Below are 19,188 nucleotides of genomic sequence, written 5' to 3'. Positions count from 1 at the left end.
GCCCTCCTCTGCATCTCCTCCACTTCCTGCTCCTCCGCCCTTGAGCCCCGTCCCTCCAATCGTGACAGGACAGAACCCCACTGGTCCTCACCTTCCACCCCACCAACCTCCATATACATCGTATCATCCGTCGTCATTTCCGCCACTTCCAAACTTACCCCACCACCAGGGATATATTTCCCTCTCCTCCCCTATCAGCATTCCAAAAAGACCACTCCCTCATCAGGTCCACACCCCCCATCAACCCAACCTCCACTCCCGGCACCTTCTCCTGCAACTGCAAGAAATGCAAAATTTGCGCCCACACCTCCCCCCTTACTTCTCTCCAAGACCCCAAGGGATCCTTCCATATCTGCCTCAAATTCACCTGCACCTCCACACACATTATTTACTGCATCCGCTGCACCCGATGTGGCCTCCTCTATATTGGGGAGACAGGCCGCCTACTTGCAGAACGTTTCAGAGAACACCTCTGGGGCACCCGGACCAACCAAACCAACCACCCCGTGGCTCAACACTTCAACTCTCCCTCCCACTCCACCAAGGACATGCAGGTCCTAGGACTCCTCCATCGCCAGACCATAGCAACACGACAGCTGGAGGAAGAGCGCCTCATCTTCCGCCTAGGAACCCTCCAACCACAAGGGATGAACGCAGATTTCTCCAGTTTCCTAATTTCCCCTCCCTCCACCTTGTCTCAGTCAAATCCCTCGAACTCAGCACCACCTACCTAACCTGCAAACTTCTTCCTGACCTCTCGGCCCTCACCCCAACTCCGGCCTATCACCCTCACCTTGACTTCCTTCCACCTATCGCACTTCAAACGCCCCTCCCCCAAGTCCCTCCTCCCTACCTTTTATCTTAGCCTGCTGGACACACTTTCCTCATTCCTGAAGAAGGGCTCATGCCCGAAACATCGATTCTCCTGCTCCTTGGATGCTGCCTGACCTGCTGCGCTTTTCCAGCAACACATTTTCAGCTCTGATCTCCAGCATCTGCAGTCCTCACTTTCTCCTCCAACAACCACAACAATCTGGGTTTGATTCCAGTCTGAGGTAACAGTCTGTGTGGAGTTTACACATTCTCCCTGTGTCTGTGTGGGTTTCCTATGGGTACTCTGGAGTTCTCTCACAATCCAAAGATGTAAAGGTCAGGTGAATTAGTCATGCTAAATTGCTCATAGTGTTCATGGATATACAGGTTAGGTGTATCAGTTCAGGGTAAATGTCGAGTAAGAGATTCGGGTTGGGGAATGGGCCTGGGTGGGTCACTCTTCAGAGGGTTGGTATGGACTTGTAGGGCCAAATGGCCTGCTTCCACAATGAAAGGATTGTATGAACCATCTTCCTCTGTGCCAGGTCTGACTGAAACCCATGGAGGTTTCTCCCCTCGGCTTCCCACTGGCTCAGGTTCCTTCTTGCTACACTCGCTCAAATACAGCCTTGATGTTAATGGCAGTCACTGACACCTTCCATCAGTTTAATTGGCCTGGTCAGACCCACATTGCTTTTTGTGGATAGGGTATACCTGGGCATTGTTGGGTAGATGTCAGTGTTGTAATTAGATCAAGAACAAATAACAACACAGCACAGGAACATGCCCTTCCATCCCCCAAACCAGGGCTGACACATTTTGCCTTTCCATACTAAAACTGTCTTCACTTACAGGATCAGCATCCTTTCCTATTCATGTATTCATCCAGGTGCTTCTGGAATGCTGCTATAGTGTCTGCTTCCACCACCTCCACTGGCAGTGCGTTCCAGCCACTCACCCACCCTTTGTGTGAGAAACCTGCCTTGTACATCTCTTAATAGCACCAGCACCACACTCCCAAACCCCAGCCCCATATCTTCAACCCATGTCCTCTAGTAATTGACCCCTTTACTCTGAGGAAAAGCCTCATATATTCTACTTTATCTCTGCCATTCACAATCTTATAAACTTCTATTAGGTCGCCCCTCAACCTCCTGTGTTCCAGTGAAAACAAACCCAGTCTATCCACCCGTTCTTCACAGCTAAAATCCCCCATTCATGACAATATCCTGGTAAACCATTTCTGTACTCTCTCCAAAGCATCCATATCCTTCTGGTAGTGTGGTGACTAAAACTGCACCTAATATTCCAAGTGTGGCCGAACTAAAGCTCTTTAAAGCTGCAGCATAACTTTGTCTGTCGTTATACTCAATGCTCCTCCCAATGAAGGCAATGATGCTGTGGGCCTTTTTCACTCCCTTATCTGTCTGCGTTGTCACCTCCAGTGAGCTGGAGACCTGCACACCCAGATCCCTCTGCATATTAATCCTCCTCAGGGTTCTGCTATTCAGTGTTTAATTTCCACCTGCACTTGACATTCCAAAATACATCAGTCACATTTGTCTGGATTAAACTCCATCTGCTATCGAACTGATCTGTATCCTGCTGAATCTTCTGACAATCCTTCTCACTATGCTTAACTCCACCAATCTTTGCATCGCCTGCAAAATTTCAAATTCGACCAGACATGTTTTCCTCCAAATCATTGGATAGGCCATGAACAGCAGATGTCCCAGCACTGATCCCTATGGAACAACCCTCCATTCCATTGTTACCCTTTGTCTCCTATGACTAAGTCAGTTCGGTGTCCACCTTTCCAGCTCACCCCGATACCATGTGACTTCACATTTTTACCAGTCTGCAGTGAGGGAACTTGTCAAAGGCTTGACTGAAGTCCATGTAGACAACATCAAGCGCTTTCTGTACTGGAACAACTGGTGCAGCAATTGTCCCCCACCATTCAGGACTGTCTATAGCAGGACTGCAGAGCCATCCGATCCATTGGTTATGGGCTGGCTCTGTTGTGTGCTGTTTCTGTTGTTTGATGAGCAAGTAATCCTGGGGATCTGGGTGTTGGCCTCACACATTTCAGTTTGCGTAGTGTTGTATACAGTCAAGTTTAGAGTGGTGCTGGAAAAGCACAGCAGGTCAGGCAGCATCTGAGGAGCAGGAAAATCAACGTTTCGGGCAGGAGCCCTTAATCAGGAATGTGGCTGATGAAGGGCTCCTGCCCGAAAAGGTGATTTTCCTGCTCTTGGATACTGCCTGACCTACTGTGCTTTTCCAGAACCACTCTAATCTTGACTCTGATCTCCAGCATCTGCAGCCCTCACTTTCGCCTGGTATTGCATGCAGCAAAATCACATGTCTCTTTATTGATCTCCCACCCTGACGGGAATGTTGGTGTGGGGGGGTGTTAATGTGGATTGTGAGGTGACAGATTGAACTTCAATGGGCTTACAATGTAGTCTTTAACTTGGGAACTTCATATTGGGGAGTCCCTGGGCAACTCCCTCCTGACGGTATACCACTATGCCTCCACCTCTGCTGCGTCTGTCCTGATGCTGGGTCAGGCAGTGTCCAGGGACAGTGATCGTGGTGTCTGTGATATTGTAAGTTATGGTTCTGTGAGTTTGACCATGTGAGGCTGTTAGTCGACCCATCTGTGCACTAGCTCCTAGATGTCACTGAGGAGGCCTTTGCAGGGTTGACAGGGCTGGGACTGTTCTCACTGTTATTGGGGCCTTGGTCAATGCAGAGTAGTCTGAGTCTATTTGTACTCTACTGGCATTCCTTCACTGTTGCTGGGTCAAAGTCCTGAAACTCAATCCCTTAAATTACTCTGGATAACCCCGACACCTCAGGGCTGCAGCAGTTGAAGAAGGCAGCTTCTCCTGGGCAATCAGGATGGACAATAAATGCACATCATCTGGGCCAGTGACACCCATGACCAAATAAAACAAAAGTAGAAATTAATGAAACAGCGAACATCCTGAGGAAAATGCAAACAAAAAACTGCAGATGCTGCAAGTCAGAAACAAAAGAGTTCAGTCTGGAGTTTGAAAGAGAGAAGGCAAAATCGGATGTAATAGTGTTACAGTTAAATAAAGGTAATTATGAGGGCATGAGAGAGGAACTGACAAAAATAGACTGGAAGCAGAGGCTAACCGGGAAGACAGTAGAGCAAAAATGGCAGGAGTTGTAGGTATAATTGAGGACACTATACAGAGGTTCATCCCCAAGAAAAGAAAGATTATCCGGGGAAGGATTAGACAACCATGGCTGACAAAGGAAGTCAGGAAATGTATTAAAGAAAAAGGGAGATCCTATAAAGTGGCTAAGAACAGTGGGAAATCGGAAGATTGGGAAGGATACAAAAGCAAACAGAGGATAACAAAGAGTGTTATAAGAAATGAGAGGATCAAATATGAAGGTAGGCTAGCCAGTAATATTAGAAATGATAGTAAAAGTTTCTTTCAGTACATAAGAAACAAACGACAGGCAAAAGTAGACATTGGGCCACTTCAAACTGATGCAGGAAGCCTAGTGATGGGAGATAAGGAAATAGCAGGAGAACTTAACAAGTACTTTGCGTTAGTTTTTACAGTGGAAGACATGAGTCATATCCCAAAAATTAAAGGGAGTCACAGGGCTGAGTTGAGTATGGTTGCCATTACGAAAGAGATAGTGCTAGAAAAGTTAAAAAGTCTTAAAATTGATAAATCTCCTGGCCCCGATGGGATACACCCTAGAGTTCTGAGAGAGGTGGCTGAGGAAATAACAGAGGCATTGGTTGAGATCTTTCAAGAGTCACTGGAGTCAGGAAAGGTCCCGGATGATTGGAAGATGGCTGTTGTAACACCCTTGTTCAAGAAAGGATCAAGGCAAAAGATGGAAAATTATAGGCCAATCAGTTTAACCTCGGTTGTTGGTAAAATTCTAGAATCCATCATTAAGGATGAGGTTTCTAAATTCTTGGAAGAGCAGAGTCTGATTAGAACAAGTCAACATGGATTTAGTAAGGGGAGGTCATGCCTGACAAACCTGTTGGAATTTTTTGAAGAGGTAACAAGTAGGTTAGACCAGGGAAACCCAGTGGATGTGGTCTATCTAGACTTTCAAAAGGCCTTTGATAAGGTGCCACACGGAAGGCTGCTGAGCAAGGTGAGGGCCCATGGTGTTCGAGGTGAGCTGCTGGGATGGATTGAGGATTGGCTGTCTAACAGAAGGCAGAGAGTTGGAATAAAAGGTTCTTTTTCAGAATGGCAGCCGGTGACGAGTGGTGTCCTGCAGGGTTCGGTGTTGGGGCCACAGCTATTCGCATTATATATTAATGATTTGGATGAGGGGACTGGGGGCATTCTAGCGAAGTTTGCCGATGATACGAAGTTAGGTGGACAGGCAGGTAATACTGAGGAAGTGGGGAGGCTACAGAAGGATCTAGACAGGTTGGGAGAGTGGTCCAGGAAATGGCTGATGGAATTTAACGTGAGCAAGTGCAAGGTCTTGCACTTTGGCAAAAAGAATAAAAGCATCGACTACTTTCTAAATGGTGAGAAAATTAGTAAAGCCAAAGCACAAAGGGATCTGGGAGTGCTAGTCGAGGATTCTCTAAAGGTAAACATGCAAGTTGAGTCCGTGATTAAGAAAGCAAATGCAATGTTGTCTCTTACCTCAAGAGGGTTGGAATATAAAAGCAGAGATGTGCTACTGAGACTCTATAAAGCACTGGTTAGGACCCATTTGGAGTACTGTGTCCAGTTTTGGTCCCCACACCTCAGGAAGGACATACTGGCACTGGAACGTGTCCAGCGGAGATTCACACGGATGATCCCTGGAATGGCAGGTCTAACATATGAGGAACGGCTGAGGATACTGGGATTGTATTCGTTGGAGTTTAGAAGATTGAGGGGAGACTTAATAGAGACGTACAAGATAATACATGGCTTGGAAAATGTGGACGCTAGGAAATTGTTTCCGTTAGGTGAGGAGACTAGGACACGTGGACACAGCCTTAGAATTAGAGGGGGTCAATTCAGAACAGAAATGCGGAGACATTTCTTCAGCCAGAGGGTGGTGGGCCTGTGGAATTCATTGCCACGGAGTGCAGTGGAGGCCGGGACGCTAAATGTCTTCAAGGCCGAGATTGATAGATTCTTGTTGTCTTGAAGAATTAAGGGCTACGGGGAGAACGCTGGTAAGTGGAGTTGAAATGCCAATCAGCCATGATTGAATGGCGGAGTGGACTCGATGGGCCGAATGGCCTTACGTCCACTCCTATGTCTTATGGTCTTATGGTCTTAAAAATGGAAACTGTTGGAAAAGCTCAGCAGGTCTGGCAGCACCTGTGGAGAGAAATCAGAGTTAATGTTTCAGGCAGAGTGACCCTTCCTCAAGATCCTGAGGAGCTTGACAATGCAGATTCTGAGAGGATATTTGCTCTTGTGAACAGAAGTCAAACAGGGGAACAATTACAAAATAACAGATTACCAATTTAAATAAGAATGGGGAAACATTTCATCCCATAGCTCCTCTTTTAAGTTCATGCAGCAAAGAGCCACATGGCTGGTTATCCCCCTCCTCCTGCACCCAAATATTTTACTCAGTGTAGGAAAATGTAATCTGGACTCTGAGTTTAAATTAACCTGTGCTCATTTCAAAGGTCACAGATTGGAGCTGGTGAATGGTTACAACAGGGGGTTCTCCTTCACACAGTGTGTGATCAATACTTTGAAGGTGGTTGAGCAACAGAGTGAGGGGGAAGGCTGTAAAATCCTTGACCTTGTTTAAAGAATATTAATATTGAGCATCGGGCGGAGGGTTCTGCATGAATGAATTCAGGAGAGTTCAATGGATCCGATCTGGAAGTACCTTCAGCGGTCACACGGCACCAGGTTATAGTCCAACAGGTTTATTTGAAATAACAAGGTTCAGAGCACTGCTCCTGAATCAGGTGAAGTCCTGGTGCAGTGTGACTTCTGACTTTGTCCACCTCAGTGCAACACTGGCACCCCCACATCATGGAAGTATCTTGTAATCAAGGTTTTCAAAGTGAGTGGCGAGGAGATATTTTGATCAGGGTGACTCTTGTTGGGGAATGTCTAGGACAGACCTGTTAGAGATGTGAGTGGGGTCTTTAATTGTTCATTTTATTGTGAAGTTGAAAGGAATAGAACATATTGAAATTAAAACTTCTGCACACTGACCTCATCCATTCTGATGTTTGTCCTTTCCTCAGCTGCTCAGGGAAATGTCCCAGTGGTGAGTGGGACAGAGGGAGATTCAGTTACTTTACCCTGTATCTTCAGTCGCTGGTACTACCCTACCCTGACCACTGTTACCTGGATGAGGAAGGAGCCCTACCAACACATCGTTACATTTACAGCCCAATCACAGGGAACTTGGAGAACTGGACACGGTGGAAATCGATACGAGCTCATCGGGAACCCAGAGGAGGGAAACGCCTCGACCAGGATAAACCAGCTGAGTGTGAGGGACAATCACACTTACCTGTGTCTGGTGGAATACAGATCAGAACCGGATTATCAGTATCTGATCCAGAAAGAGACTCGGTTGCAGGTACATGGTAAGAGACCGTTCCCACATTCTTCAGCCTGTAGAAGGTGCACAGTGAGAGTGGAACAGATTCTGTGAATGTTTTGTGATTTGATTTTCTGGTGAAAGGACATGGAACTAAAACATTAACCCTGTTTCTTTCCACAGGTACACTCTGCCCTGCTGAGTATTTGCAGCATTTTGATGTTTATTTAAAATTTCCAACTTCTGGAGAGGATTAGCTTTGAGTTTCAAATTTAATTTTAGTCCATATTTAATGTACTATGCTGTGCTGATATTTTTAGGTGCATTCTGATGTCAGTGTTGAAAGACATTGACAGACTCAGAACATTCCGTTATATCTCCAAATGCCCCAAAGTTATACTGACACTGAGATCATCTCCTCAAACAGGAAGGTGCAACAGTCTGATGTGTCCCTCTAGGTTACAACCTTCAACAGGAATAGTTCCATCAGTGCAACTACATTCCCACAGTGTCCAGCTGACTGTGTGAGGCATCACAGCCATGTGGGACTTATGCTCGCCCTGTATTCACCCATGGGTAAAGGAAGATGGTGGTAAACTGCTACTGTCACTGGGCGACCAAACCAGACACGCAAGTCTGTGGCTATGGGTTCAAATCCCATCACAGCTGAAAGTGAAATGTGATTAAATTTTTTAAAAATCTGGAATTTGAATGAAAAGCTAACCTCAGGGCTGAGATTTGGAAATTCTGATCTGATTCAGTTGTACACTTCAGGGAATCTGGGGTTCTGTTTAGTTAGCTGGACGGTTGGCTTGCAAAGCAGTGTGATGCCAACAGTGTGGGTTCAATCCCCACATTGGCTCAGGTGACCATGAAGGACCCTCCTTCTCAACTCTCCCCTCACTGAGGTGTGGTGGCCCTCAGGTTCAACCACCACCAGTTCTCTCTCTCTCTCTCTCGTTCTCTCTCTCTCTCTCTCTCTATCTCTCAAGAAAAGCAGTGCATGGTCTGATAGGAATATGGTGACTTGATTTAGAGAATGAAAACTACATTCACACTCAGTGTGCATATGGCAACACATGACAATCTTGAGCCCTCTCTCTCCATCAGCACCACCTCACACAGGCTCAGGGCTGTTCATAATTCACTAACTCTGCACAGTCCACTTCTAATTCTGCATTGGGTAAACAAAACACAGACTGGGTGACCACTTTGCAGAACAGAAATGTTCGTACACAAAAATGATGCTGAGCATCAGTTGCCTGCCAGATCGACACACCAGCTTTTGGGGACCCAGTGACCTTCTGTACTCAATATTGGGGTCGATAATTTTAGAGCCTCAGCACCTTCTCCTATCTCCTTCCCCCAACCCCCACACACCAGACCTTGTCATCACATGGGCTACTACCAAAACAATCCATTGTCAGTGACGAATGGTCCCCATCAACAGCTGTTCATTCTCCCAGGCCGACCTTTCCCCTTTCGTTTGTCTGTCCAATTGTTTTTCTCTCTGTCTGGGGTCCCTTCCCACTGAGTGTTTACTCCTGCCCCCTCCCCCCTCCCCATCTTCAGCATCTATACCAACCTTTCCCCAGCTATAATCAGTTATAGAGTCATACAGCACAGGAGCAGACCCTTCAGTTCAACTAGTCCACACTGAACACAATCCCACTTGCCTGCGCTTGGCCCATATCCCTCAAAACATTTCTTATTCATGAAATTATCAAAATGTCTTTTAAGCATTGTAACTGTACCCACATCCACCATTTCCTCTGGAAGCTCATTCCACATGAACCACTCTCTGTGTAAAATAAAAACTGCCCCTTATGTCTTTTTAAAATCTTTCTCCTCTCACCTTAAAGATATGCCCCAGTCTTGAAATCTCCCACAAGAGCAAAAAGACACCTGCCATTCACTGGATCTAAATTCCTCAGGCTTTTGTCGATCTTGATAAGGTCACCTCTCAATCTTGTACACTCCAGTGAGAAAGGTCCCAGTCGCTCCAGCCTCTTTCGGTAACTCAAGGCCTACTTTCTCGGCAACTTCCTGGTAAATCTCTTCTGAACCCTCTCCAGTTAAATGATATCCTTGCAATAACAGGGTGACCAGAACTGGACATAATAGAGGCCTCACCAGCATCCTGTCCACCCTGAACATAATATCCCAACTCCGATTATCAAAGGTCTGAGCAATGAAGGCAAGTGTGCTGAACCACCGTATATATAGATGATGCAAACTCGGAAGAATTCTGTACCTGAATACCTAGGTCTCTGTTCTACAGCACTACCCAAGGCCCTGCTTTTAATTGTGTAAGTCTTCCCTTTGTTAGTTTTCCCAAAGTGCAATACCACACACTTATCTTAAACTCCATCTGTCACTCTTCAGCCCATTAACCCATTTGATTATGATCTCTTTGTATTCTAAGATAACCTTCTTTCATTGTTTAATGGACCATCAATGTTGGTATCAACCGCAAACTTGCAAAACATTCTTTCTGTGTTCTTACCTCAATTTTTAAAATAAATGAGTGACAAAAGTGAGCCCAGCCCTGATCCCCGTGGAACCCTGCTGGTCACAGGCCTCCAGAACAAAGCCCTCCCTCCACTGTCACTCTCTGTCTTCTGCCTTTCAGCCAATTGTGCATCCACTTGCCAAGCTCACCCGGAATCCCATGGGATCTAACTTCACTAATTAGTCTACTATGGGGAACCTTGTCAAAGGATTTACCAAAGTCTAAGTGAACAATGTTAACCCCTCTGCCCTCATCAATTTTCTTGTTTACCTCTTCAAAAGACACAATCAAGTTTGTGAGACACAATATCCCTTGCACAAAACCATGCTGACTATCACTAGAGTCATAGAGCCATAGAGATGTACAGCATGGAAACAGACCCTTCAGTCCAACCTGTCCATGCCGACCAGATATCCCAACCCACTCGAGTCCCACCTGCCAGCACCCGGCCCATTTCCCTCCAAACCCTTCCTATTCATATACCCATCCAAATGCCTCTTAAATGTTGAAATTGTACCAGCCTCCACCACTACCTCCAGCAGCTCATTCCATACATGTACCACCCTCTGCGTGAAAAATTTGCTCCTTAGATCTGTTTTATATCTTTCGCCCTCACCCTGAACCTATGCCCTCTAGTTCTGGACTCCCCAGCCCCAGGGAAAAAACTTTGCTTATTTACCCTATCCATACCCCTCATAGTTTTGTAAACCTCTATAAGGTCACCGCTCAGCCTCTGATGCTCCAGGAAAAACAGGCCCAGCCTGTTCAGCCTCTCCCCATAGCTCAAATCCTCCAATGCTGGCAACATCCTTGTAAATCTTTTCTGAACCCTTTCAAGTTTCCCAACATCTTTCCGATAGGAAGGAGACCAGAATTGCACACACTTTTCCAACAGTGGCCTAACCAATGTCCTGTACAGCTGTAACATGAGCCCCGGCTCCTGTACTCAATACTCTGACCAATAAAGGAAAGCAAACCAAATGCCTACTTCACTATCCTATCTTACTGCGACTCCACTTTCAAGGAGCTAAGAACCTGCACTCCAAGGTCTGTTTGTTCAGCAACACTCCCGAGGACCTTACCATTAAGTGTATAAGTCCTGTTAAGATTTGCTTTCCCAAAATGCAGCACCTCGCATTTATCTGAATTAAGTTCCATCTGCCACTTCTCAGCCCATTGCCCCATCTGATCAAGATCCTGTTGTAATCTGAGGTAACCCTCTTCGCTGTCCACTACACCTTCGATTTTGGTGTCATCTGAAGCTTATTAACTGTACCTCTTATGCTTGCATCCAAATCATTTATGTATATGACAAAAAGTAGAGAACCCAGCACCGATCCTTGTGGCACTCCACTGGTCACAGGCCTCCAGTCTGAAAAATAACCCTCCATCACCATCCACTGTCTTCTACTTTTGAGCCGTTTCAGTATCCAAATAGCCAGTTTTCCCTATATTCCATGAGATCTAATCTTGTTGATCAGTCTCCCATGATGACCATCCCTAATCATTCCTTGCCTCTCCAAATGCATATAAATCCCAAATTTCAGAATTATTTTCAACAACTTATCCACCACTGAAGTCAGACTCACAGGTCTGAAGTTCCCAGGCTTCTCCTGACATCCCTTCATGAACATTAGTCACTCTCCACTCACTCAGCGTCTCACTCGTATTTATAGATGATACAAATGTTTCTGCAAGGTGCCCAGCGATTTCCTCTTAACATCTGACAAAGTCCTGGGATTCATGAGATCAGGGCTCAGAGATTTATATTTTCAAAGACCTCTAGCCCTTCCTCTTCTGTAATGCAAACTGTTTTCAAAACATCAATATTTATTTCTCAGCGTTCTCTCGCCTCCACTTCTATCTCCACAGTAAAAACCAACACAAAATATACACTTAAGATCTCTCCTATCTCCTGAGGTCGAAGACAAAGGAAATCTCTTTGCCCTATACTCTGTCTCTTGTTGCTGTCTTGGTCTTAATGTATTGATAAAATCCCTTTGGATTATCCTTAACCTTATTTGTTGAGGCTATCTCATGTCCTTTCTTTGACATCCTGATCGCCCTCGTATGAATGCCCCGACATTCATTATATGGTGCAAGAGATCCATTTGGATCCTGTTGTTTATATTTAGTGTATGATTCTCTCCGATCCCTGACTGGAACCTCCATCTCTTTATTCACACATTGTTCCTTAAAGCAGTACAGTTGAAACCGTCCTTTGTGAACGGTCTTTTCTGTCTCAGAAGAGGTCGCAGTGATCCAAGAATCTGAATCCCTGAACATGACACCACCTCTTCAGCCATTGATTTATCTCCTTTATCCTTTTGTTCCCACATCTGAGCTTGGCTTTGGGAGTAAAATAGAGATTATTACTTTTTTAATCTTCAACCTAACCTTTGATATTACTTTGTAAAGCCTTAATCCTTTCCCTAACAATGTCATTCCCATCAATGTGTACAAAAACTTCCAGTTTCTCATTATTCCCTTTAACAGTATGCTTCAAACATTTTGCAATGTCCTTAATCCTAGCACCAAGAAACAGTATAATATCCTAGATCCATGCTCACTGCTGCAGAACCACCTGTCTGTGCCCTTGACAGGAGAATCACCTACAACAATTATTCTTTTAAATTTTGTCAAACCCCTTTGAACATAAGGTTCATTTTTAGCGCCCAAGATCTGACTGTCCCTTCTAATTTCCTCTGAGAGATTATCCTTTCAACAGTATGAGAGATTTCTGAACTACCTTCTTAACTTTCCTGACAGTCATCCATCTATCTGACTGATCCTGCTGTGTTATCACCTCTCGAAATCTACTGGCCATCTAACGCTGTGTCTCTTGTATGTCCTCAATGTCATTAAGTCAAAAAAGAAGCAACTTACACTGACATTTTAACTGTAAAATAAACTACATTTCTTTATCCAAAGAGCTAATAATAAGCACAAGTGGTCAGCAGACAGCTTTCAATGTTCTGATTAAAAATAAAATCCCACTCCAGAGCCAACCACGTGTTAACCTGTCCAAGAGCTCTGTGAACACAACTTGGTTTGAAACAAAACTTCCCTCAGCAATTATTTTCCGTCAACAAAACTTCCCACAGCCCACATGTGGGCCTATCCAAAAAGTCCATTGATAGGATTCTGTTTGATTAAAAAAATTGTGTCTGTCCATTTTGGGAATTTTTTTGTGTTTTGAATATAAAATGACGAAAAGTGAATCAAACAAAAAGCTTTTCTGACTGAAATGTAATAAATGTAAGAAAGCTGGAAGTAAATTGGGAAATAAATCTGAATCTCAGGAGTAGCTGCAAGACCCACACTCCTCCCAGCCCACTGTTTTTGATCATTTTATTTCTGAAGAAATGTCACTGGACCCAAAACATTAACTCTACTTTCTCTCCACAGATGTCACCATACCTGCTGAGTTTTTCCCACAATTTCTGTTTTTGTCTCTGCCATCCTTACTTGGTCAGGTCTCCAGGACAGAGGTGGACAGTACATCAGGATTGAAGAAGGGTGTTCACTGTGTCAGGTCAGTGGAAGTGAGTGTGGGTCCTGGAGGTTGGGCCAGGGGCTGTGTGAGGAACAGCACTAGGTCCCATGATTTCTGTCCCTAGCCCCATCTACACGTGAATGCTGACCCACTGAATTATATTTGCCTGCTGGGTAAGGAATCTTCTATGATGCTGGGGACATCTTCTGGGTCAAGTTAAGTGTGAATGCCACAGCCCTATTAGTTGCACTGATGAGCAGGGCCCTCCCTCATTGAGGATGGGGATATTTGTGGAGACTCATATTCCTGTTAGTTGCTTAATTGTCCTCACCCATTCATATCTGCATGTGACAGGTCTGCTGAGCTTATATCTGATGCACTGACAGTGGAATCACTTCCCCCAGAGCATCAATTGTGGTTTATGATGTTTGACACAGAAGTAGTTTTATAGCTGACATCTCATTTTCAGGTTTGCTGGTGATGTTCCTGGCATCACCTCCTGCATTGTTCATTGAACGAGAATTGATGTCCTGACTTGATGTTAATGGCTGAGTGGGGGAGAATTACATGCCATGAGCTTACAGATTGTATTCCAGCTCAATTCTGCTGTACGGATGGTCCACAGTGTCTCAGGGATCCCAGTCTTGACTTGCTCGATCTGTTCAAAGACTGTCCTATTTAACACAGGCCTAGTGCCATACATGATGGGGATGTACCTCAATGTGATGAGGTCTCCACGGGACTGTGAGGTAGTTACTCCTCCCAATCCTATAATAGGCAGATAGACGGCTGAGGACAAGGTCAAGCTTTTCTCTCTTGTTGGTTCCCTCACCACCCGCCACAGACCCAGTCCAAGAGCTATGTCATTTCAGATTCCACCAGCTCAGGCAGTAGTAAAGCTGCTGAGTCTGTCTTGGTGTTGGACAGTGACGTCTCCCACCCAGAGTACATTCTGTGCCAGTGTTGACCTCAGTGCTTCCTCCAAGTGGTGATAAACATGATCAGAAGCCTGGGAGTGGGGGGATTGTGGCAGTGGGTAGTCATCCGGAGATTCCCTTGCTCATGCTTGACCTGATGCCATCGGACTTCATGATAATGTTTCGAGTTCAGAAAATTCTGCTGAGCAACTGCTGTCTGATTGGTTGAGATGTGCTGTTACAAAGCTATATGTTCCTGGAGTGTCTGAAAGTGGAAAGTATCTGGAGCCTGCAAAGAGAAAGCAGCCAGCTCTGCCTCTCCCCCATCACTGTCGAGAAAAGCAGAAAAAAACACAAGTAATCTGGAAAGAAAGAAGTCACATGTGAAAAGTTCTAAGTTCACCTGAATGGCCGTTGAATTTGAAGCATAACCATCGCTGTCCAGAACACAGCATTTCATTCCTGCTAAAAAACACAAGGACTGTGAGAGAGAATGATCCTTCCATTTTTTTTAGATTAGATTAGATTACTTACAGTGTGGAAACAGGCCCTTTGGCCCAACAAGTCCACACCAACCCGCCAACCACCACATTTAAAACTTACCGAACACTACGGACAATTTAGCATGGCCAATTCACCTGACCTGCACATCTTTGGACTGTGGGAGGAAACCGGAGCAAACCCACACAGACTCGGGGAGAATGTGCAAACTCCACACAGTCAGTCGCCTGAGGTGGGAATTGAACCTGGCTTTCTGGCGCTGTGAGGCAGCAGTGCTAACCACTGTGCCACCATGCTGCCCACAAAAAATCTTGTGGTCAGGACTTTTATTTTCAGAGTTTTGTTTACCCTGTTACCCTGTCTACATTCTTTTGTCACTCATGGTAGAAATATAAATCATCTATCTTTTCTCTGTCTTTATTTTATGTGTGTGTGTGTGGCTTTGAAGGGATGCTGTTTAGGAGCATTAATTAGGTATCCATTTCTTTCACTGCTCTTATTACTGGAATTATTCATTAATGGAATTATTTAACTGTTACTGAAGAATCCTGGTGTGGCTCACTTCTGTCCCGAGTAACAGTCTGTCAGGCACTTTGGATGTTGGGGTCATCCTATTGGGATTCTTGCACATTTGTGTAGCTGCTGACAATGTGTGGATCAGTAGGGCATGTTCAGACATAACATGACTCATTGAGTTTATGAAGGAGTGATGAAGATGATTGATGAATGAGTGGTGGACATGGCCTAAATGGACTTCAGCAAGGTATTTGACAAGGTTCTGCATGATAAACTGGTTAACAAGGTTAGATCACATGGAATACAGGGGCAACTAGCCATTTAGATACATAACTGGCTTGTAGATAGGACACAGAGTGTGGTGGTGCAGGATTGCTTTTTAGACTGGAGGCCTGTACCCAGCGGTGTGCTGCAAGGATCGGTGCTGGATCCACTGCTTATTGTCATTTATATAAATGGCTCGGATGTGAATATCAGAGAAATGGTCAGTAAGTTTCCAGATGACACCAAAATTGGAGGTGTCATTGACATCAAAGAAGGTTATCACAAAGGACAACGGGACTTTGATTAGATGGGCCAATGGGCTGAGGAGTGGCAGATGGAGTTTAACTTAGATAAATTTGAGGTGTTGCATTTTGTTAAGGCAAATCAGGGCAGGACTTATACACTTCCTGGTAAGGTACTGGGGAGTGTTGCCAAACAAAGAGAACTTGGAGTGCAGGTTCATTGTTCTTTGAAAGTGGAATCAAAGTATAGACTGGTTAATGAAGAAGGCATTTGGTATGCTCGCCTTTATTGTTCAATGCATTGAGTACAGGAATTAGGAGGTCTTATCATGGCTGTACAGGATGCTGGTTGGACCACTTTTGGAATATTGCATTTATTTCTGGCCTCCCTGCTGTAGGAAAGATGCTGTGAAACTCAAAAGGGTTCAGAAAAGATTGAGGAGAATGATACCAGGGCTGGAGGGCTTGAACATAGAACATAGAACATAGAACATAGAACAATACAGCACAGAACAGGCCCTTTGGCCCATGATATTGTGCCAAACATTTCTCCGAGCTGAAGCACCTTTCCATGTACCTATCCAATTGCAGCTTAAAGGTCACCAATGATTCTGACTCTGCCACTCCCACAGGCAGCGCATTCCATGCCCCCACCACATTTACTGCATAGAAAGAGGTCATTTGGACCATCGTTTGTGTGTGAGTTAACAAAAATCTGACTATACTTCCCCCAGAATACAGCTCTTGATCTTTGTGCCTTTTTAAACAACTGTTTTGAGGGTTTTAAACTAAATAATGGGCGATAGGTAGAGGTGGGAGGTGGAAGCCAATTGGACAGAAGTTTAAAATGTCAAAAAGAAGTAAGACAGCAGAGATGCAGGCTACTGAAGAGGCAAATGGGAAGTCTACAAAATCCCAAAATACTGCTTAAATGTTACTCGCGTTTCTAACTCTAACACTCTTTCAGACAGTGAGTGCCAAACTCTTAAATCCCTCTGTATGAAAACGTATCTCTCCTCAACTCTCCTCTCACCCTTTATTTCTTACCTTGAGCCTGTTTTCCCATTGAGCCTGCCCCACCATCCAATAAGACCATGGGTGACCTTTCCATGGACTCCGCTGTCCTTACCCACTTGCTGACCATAACCTGAAATTCCTTTTGTGAAGAAGCTGCTCCTTTAACAAGGTTCGGTTGTCCTTGGTTTTTTTTCTTTTGCCTCTAACCCAAGCTGCTTCATTTTCACCTGAACTTTAGCCTCTCTATAGATTCTGATGGAGTTTCCAACAAATGTAAATGTTGAGCTCCTGCTGTAAGTATCTGTCCTTTCCTCACGGAAGGAGGCAGCTCCAACTCCAGCTTGTTTGCTCATTCCCACAGCTTGGCTTTAACCACCTTTTTGTAAAACTCCCAAGGTCACTTCCTCCAGCCCCAGAAAACTTTTGCTGACTGAAAGAGCCCTGACTTCACCAAGCAACACCAACCAAAACCAACATCCACAACAACAGACACTAACACTTACCATTCACTGCCTTCAAGTCCAACAACTCGAATCCCAGTTTGCAACTAAACAACAAATCCTGTAAAGAGTCCCCATTCTGTTATGGACCAGGCCAGATCCCTCAAAACCTTTAAGAAGGGAGTCCAGACCTTAACTTTGCTCGTTGTCTTAAACAGGTGTAAAGTGGATATTGCAGGAGAGAATTGGCTGGTCAAACCACTTAGTTTTAAACAAAACAGAGTTCATTTACAAGATTTGGAGGAGTCGGTGTTGGACTGGGGTGGACAAAGTTAAAAATCACACAACACCAGGTTATAGTCCAACAGGTTTATTTGAAAGCACTAGCTTTCTGAGCGCTGCTCCTTCATCAGATGGTGTGAAATAGGACCATAAGACACAGAATTTCTGTCAAGAGATTACAGTGATGCAATGATACATTGAACAAACCTTGATTATTCAGTCTTTCATCTTTTAGAATGGATTTGCTGGTTTTGATTCGTTAATGTGTATTACCCAGAACTTTATTTAAGTCACATTCTCAAGATAATTTGAGGCTTTATAACAAAAGGCTGATGCCCCCTAGTTCTAGTTTCACCCACCAGTGGAAACAACCTCCCTGCTTCTCCCTTATCCATTTCCTTCATAATTTTACATATTTTTGTAATATTCTCCCATCATTCTTCTAAATCCCAATGAATGTAGTCTCAGCCGACTCAATCTTCCCTCATAAGCCAAGCCCCTCAATTCTGGAATTAACCAAGTGAACCTCCCCTGCACTATCTCCAGTCCCAGTGCATCCTTTCGGAATTAAGGAGACAATACTGCAGGTGTGGTCTCACCAGCCCCCTATACAGCTGCAGCATAACCTCCATCTTTTTAAACTCCATCCCTCTTACAATGAAGGATAATATTCCATTTCCTTTCAGGAAACAATGTATAGCAGCTTCCAAACCCCAGAAGCTTCTCAAAGTTAAACTGAAAACCTGGTTATGTAGGAGTATAACCCCACTCGTTCAGAGTGCTTCTATTGTTTCAACTGTTCACGAGCTGTTTACTTTAATGTTTTGAAACAGACTTTTTTTCACCTCTATCTCAACCTCTTTTCATGAAAAAATAAATACCAGGACAAAATATACCTCTGAAAGACTGAGTATTGTCACACCACGCCAATCCCTAACACCATGGGCTTTTATCTTATTTAGCAGCTTCCACTGGAGCACCTTGTCAAAAACCATCTGGAAATCCAAATAGGTCATGTCCTCATTAATGACCAACTTTGTTCTTTTTTATCTCTTTTGCCTGTTTCCTCCTCAAAGATTTCTAACAGATTTATTTCAGGCATGACCTGCCTTTGATGAAGCCATACTGACTCAGCTGTATTTTATCCTGCACTTCCAAGTTCTCTGCAATCTCATTCTTAGTAATGTTCACTAAAATCTTACAAACAACCGAGGCCAGACTAACAGCAGATAATTTCCCATCTTCTGCCTCCCTCTCCTTAACAGAGTCATGCTGTCTGTTTCTGATTAATCCCTGCCTCCTCAAGTGTAAATTAATTCTGTCCCTTTAAATTGCTTCCAATGGATTCCCCACCACTGAGCTCAGACTCACTGACCTGGAGCTACCTGGTTTATCCCTTGCTCAATTTTTAAATCAAGGTGCCACATGAGCTTTCCTCCAGTCCACTCACACTTCTCCAGCTGTAGATCTAAACTCCATCTCCAAACGTCAGTGGATTACGATCAGTAAAAGAGACAGTCTCATTGTCTCCATGTTGAGTGTATAATCCAAAGTGTTGAAAAGCTGCTAACTTCCTTTTCTATCGGCAAGTCGGTTTTCTGATGTTGGTTCGACCTTTTTTGAAAAATAAGCCACAAGTTTCTCCATC

General features: G+C 44.5%; 1 protein-coding gene across 1 annotated transcript in view; it reads left to right on the top strand.

Annotated features, from left to right (window-relative positions):
• LOC132829852 (uncharacterized) overlaps nt 1-19,188 on the top strand; it is a 105,121-nt gene that overhangs the window by 36,776 nt on the left and 49,157 nt on the right. The window contains exon 5 of the mRNA XM_060847237.1: nt 7,052-7,399. Within this exon, the coding sequence (XP_060703220.1) occupies nt 7,052-7,399 (348 nt within the window). The remainder of the gene's footprint in view (nt 1-7,051; nt 7,400-19,188) is intronic.

Source organism: Hemiscyllium ocellatum, chromosome 2, assembly GCF_020745735.1.
Source record: "Hemiscyllium ocellatum isolate sHemOce1 chromosome 2, sHemOce1.pat.X.cur, whole genome shotgun sequence".
Taxonomy (NCBI): Eukaryota; Metazoa; Chordata; class Chondrichthyes; order Orectolobiformes; family Hemiscylliidae; genus Hemiscyllium; species Hemiscyllium ocellatum.
The sequence above is the reverse complement of the archived record's forward strand: the minus strand, read 5'-3'. Positions and strand labels throughout refer to the sequence as shown.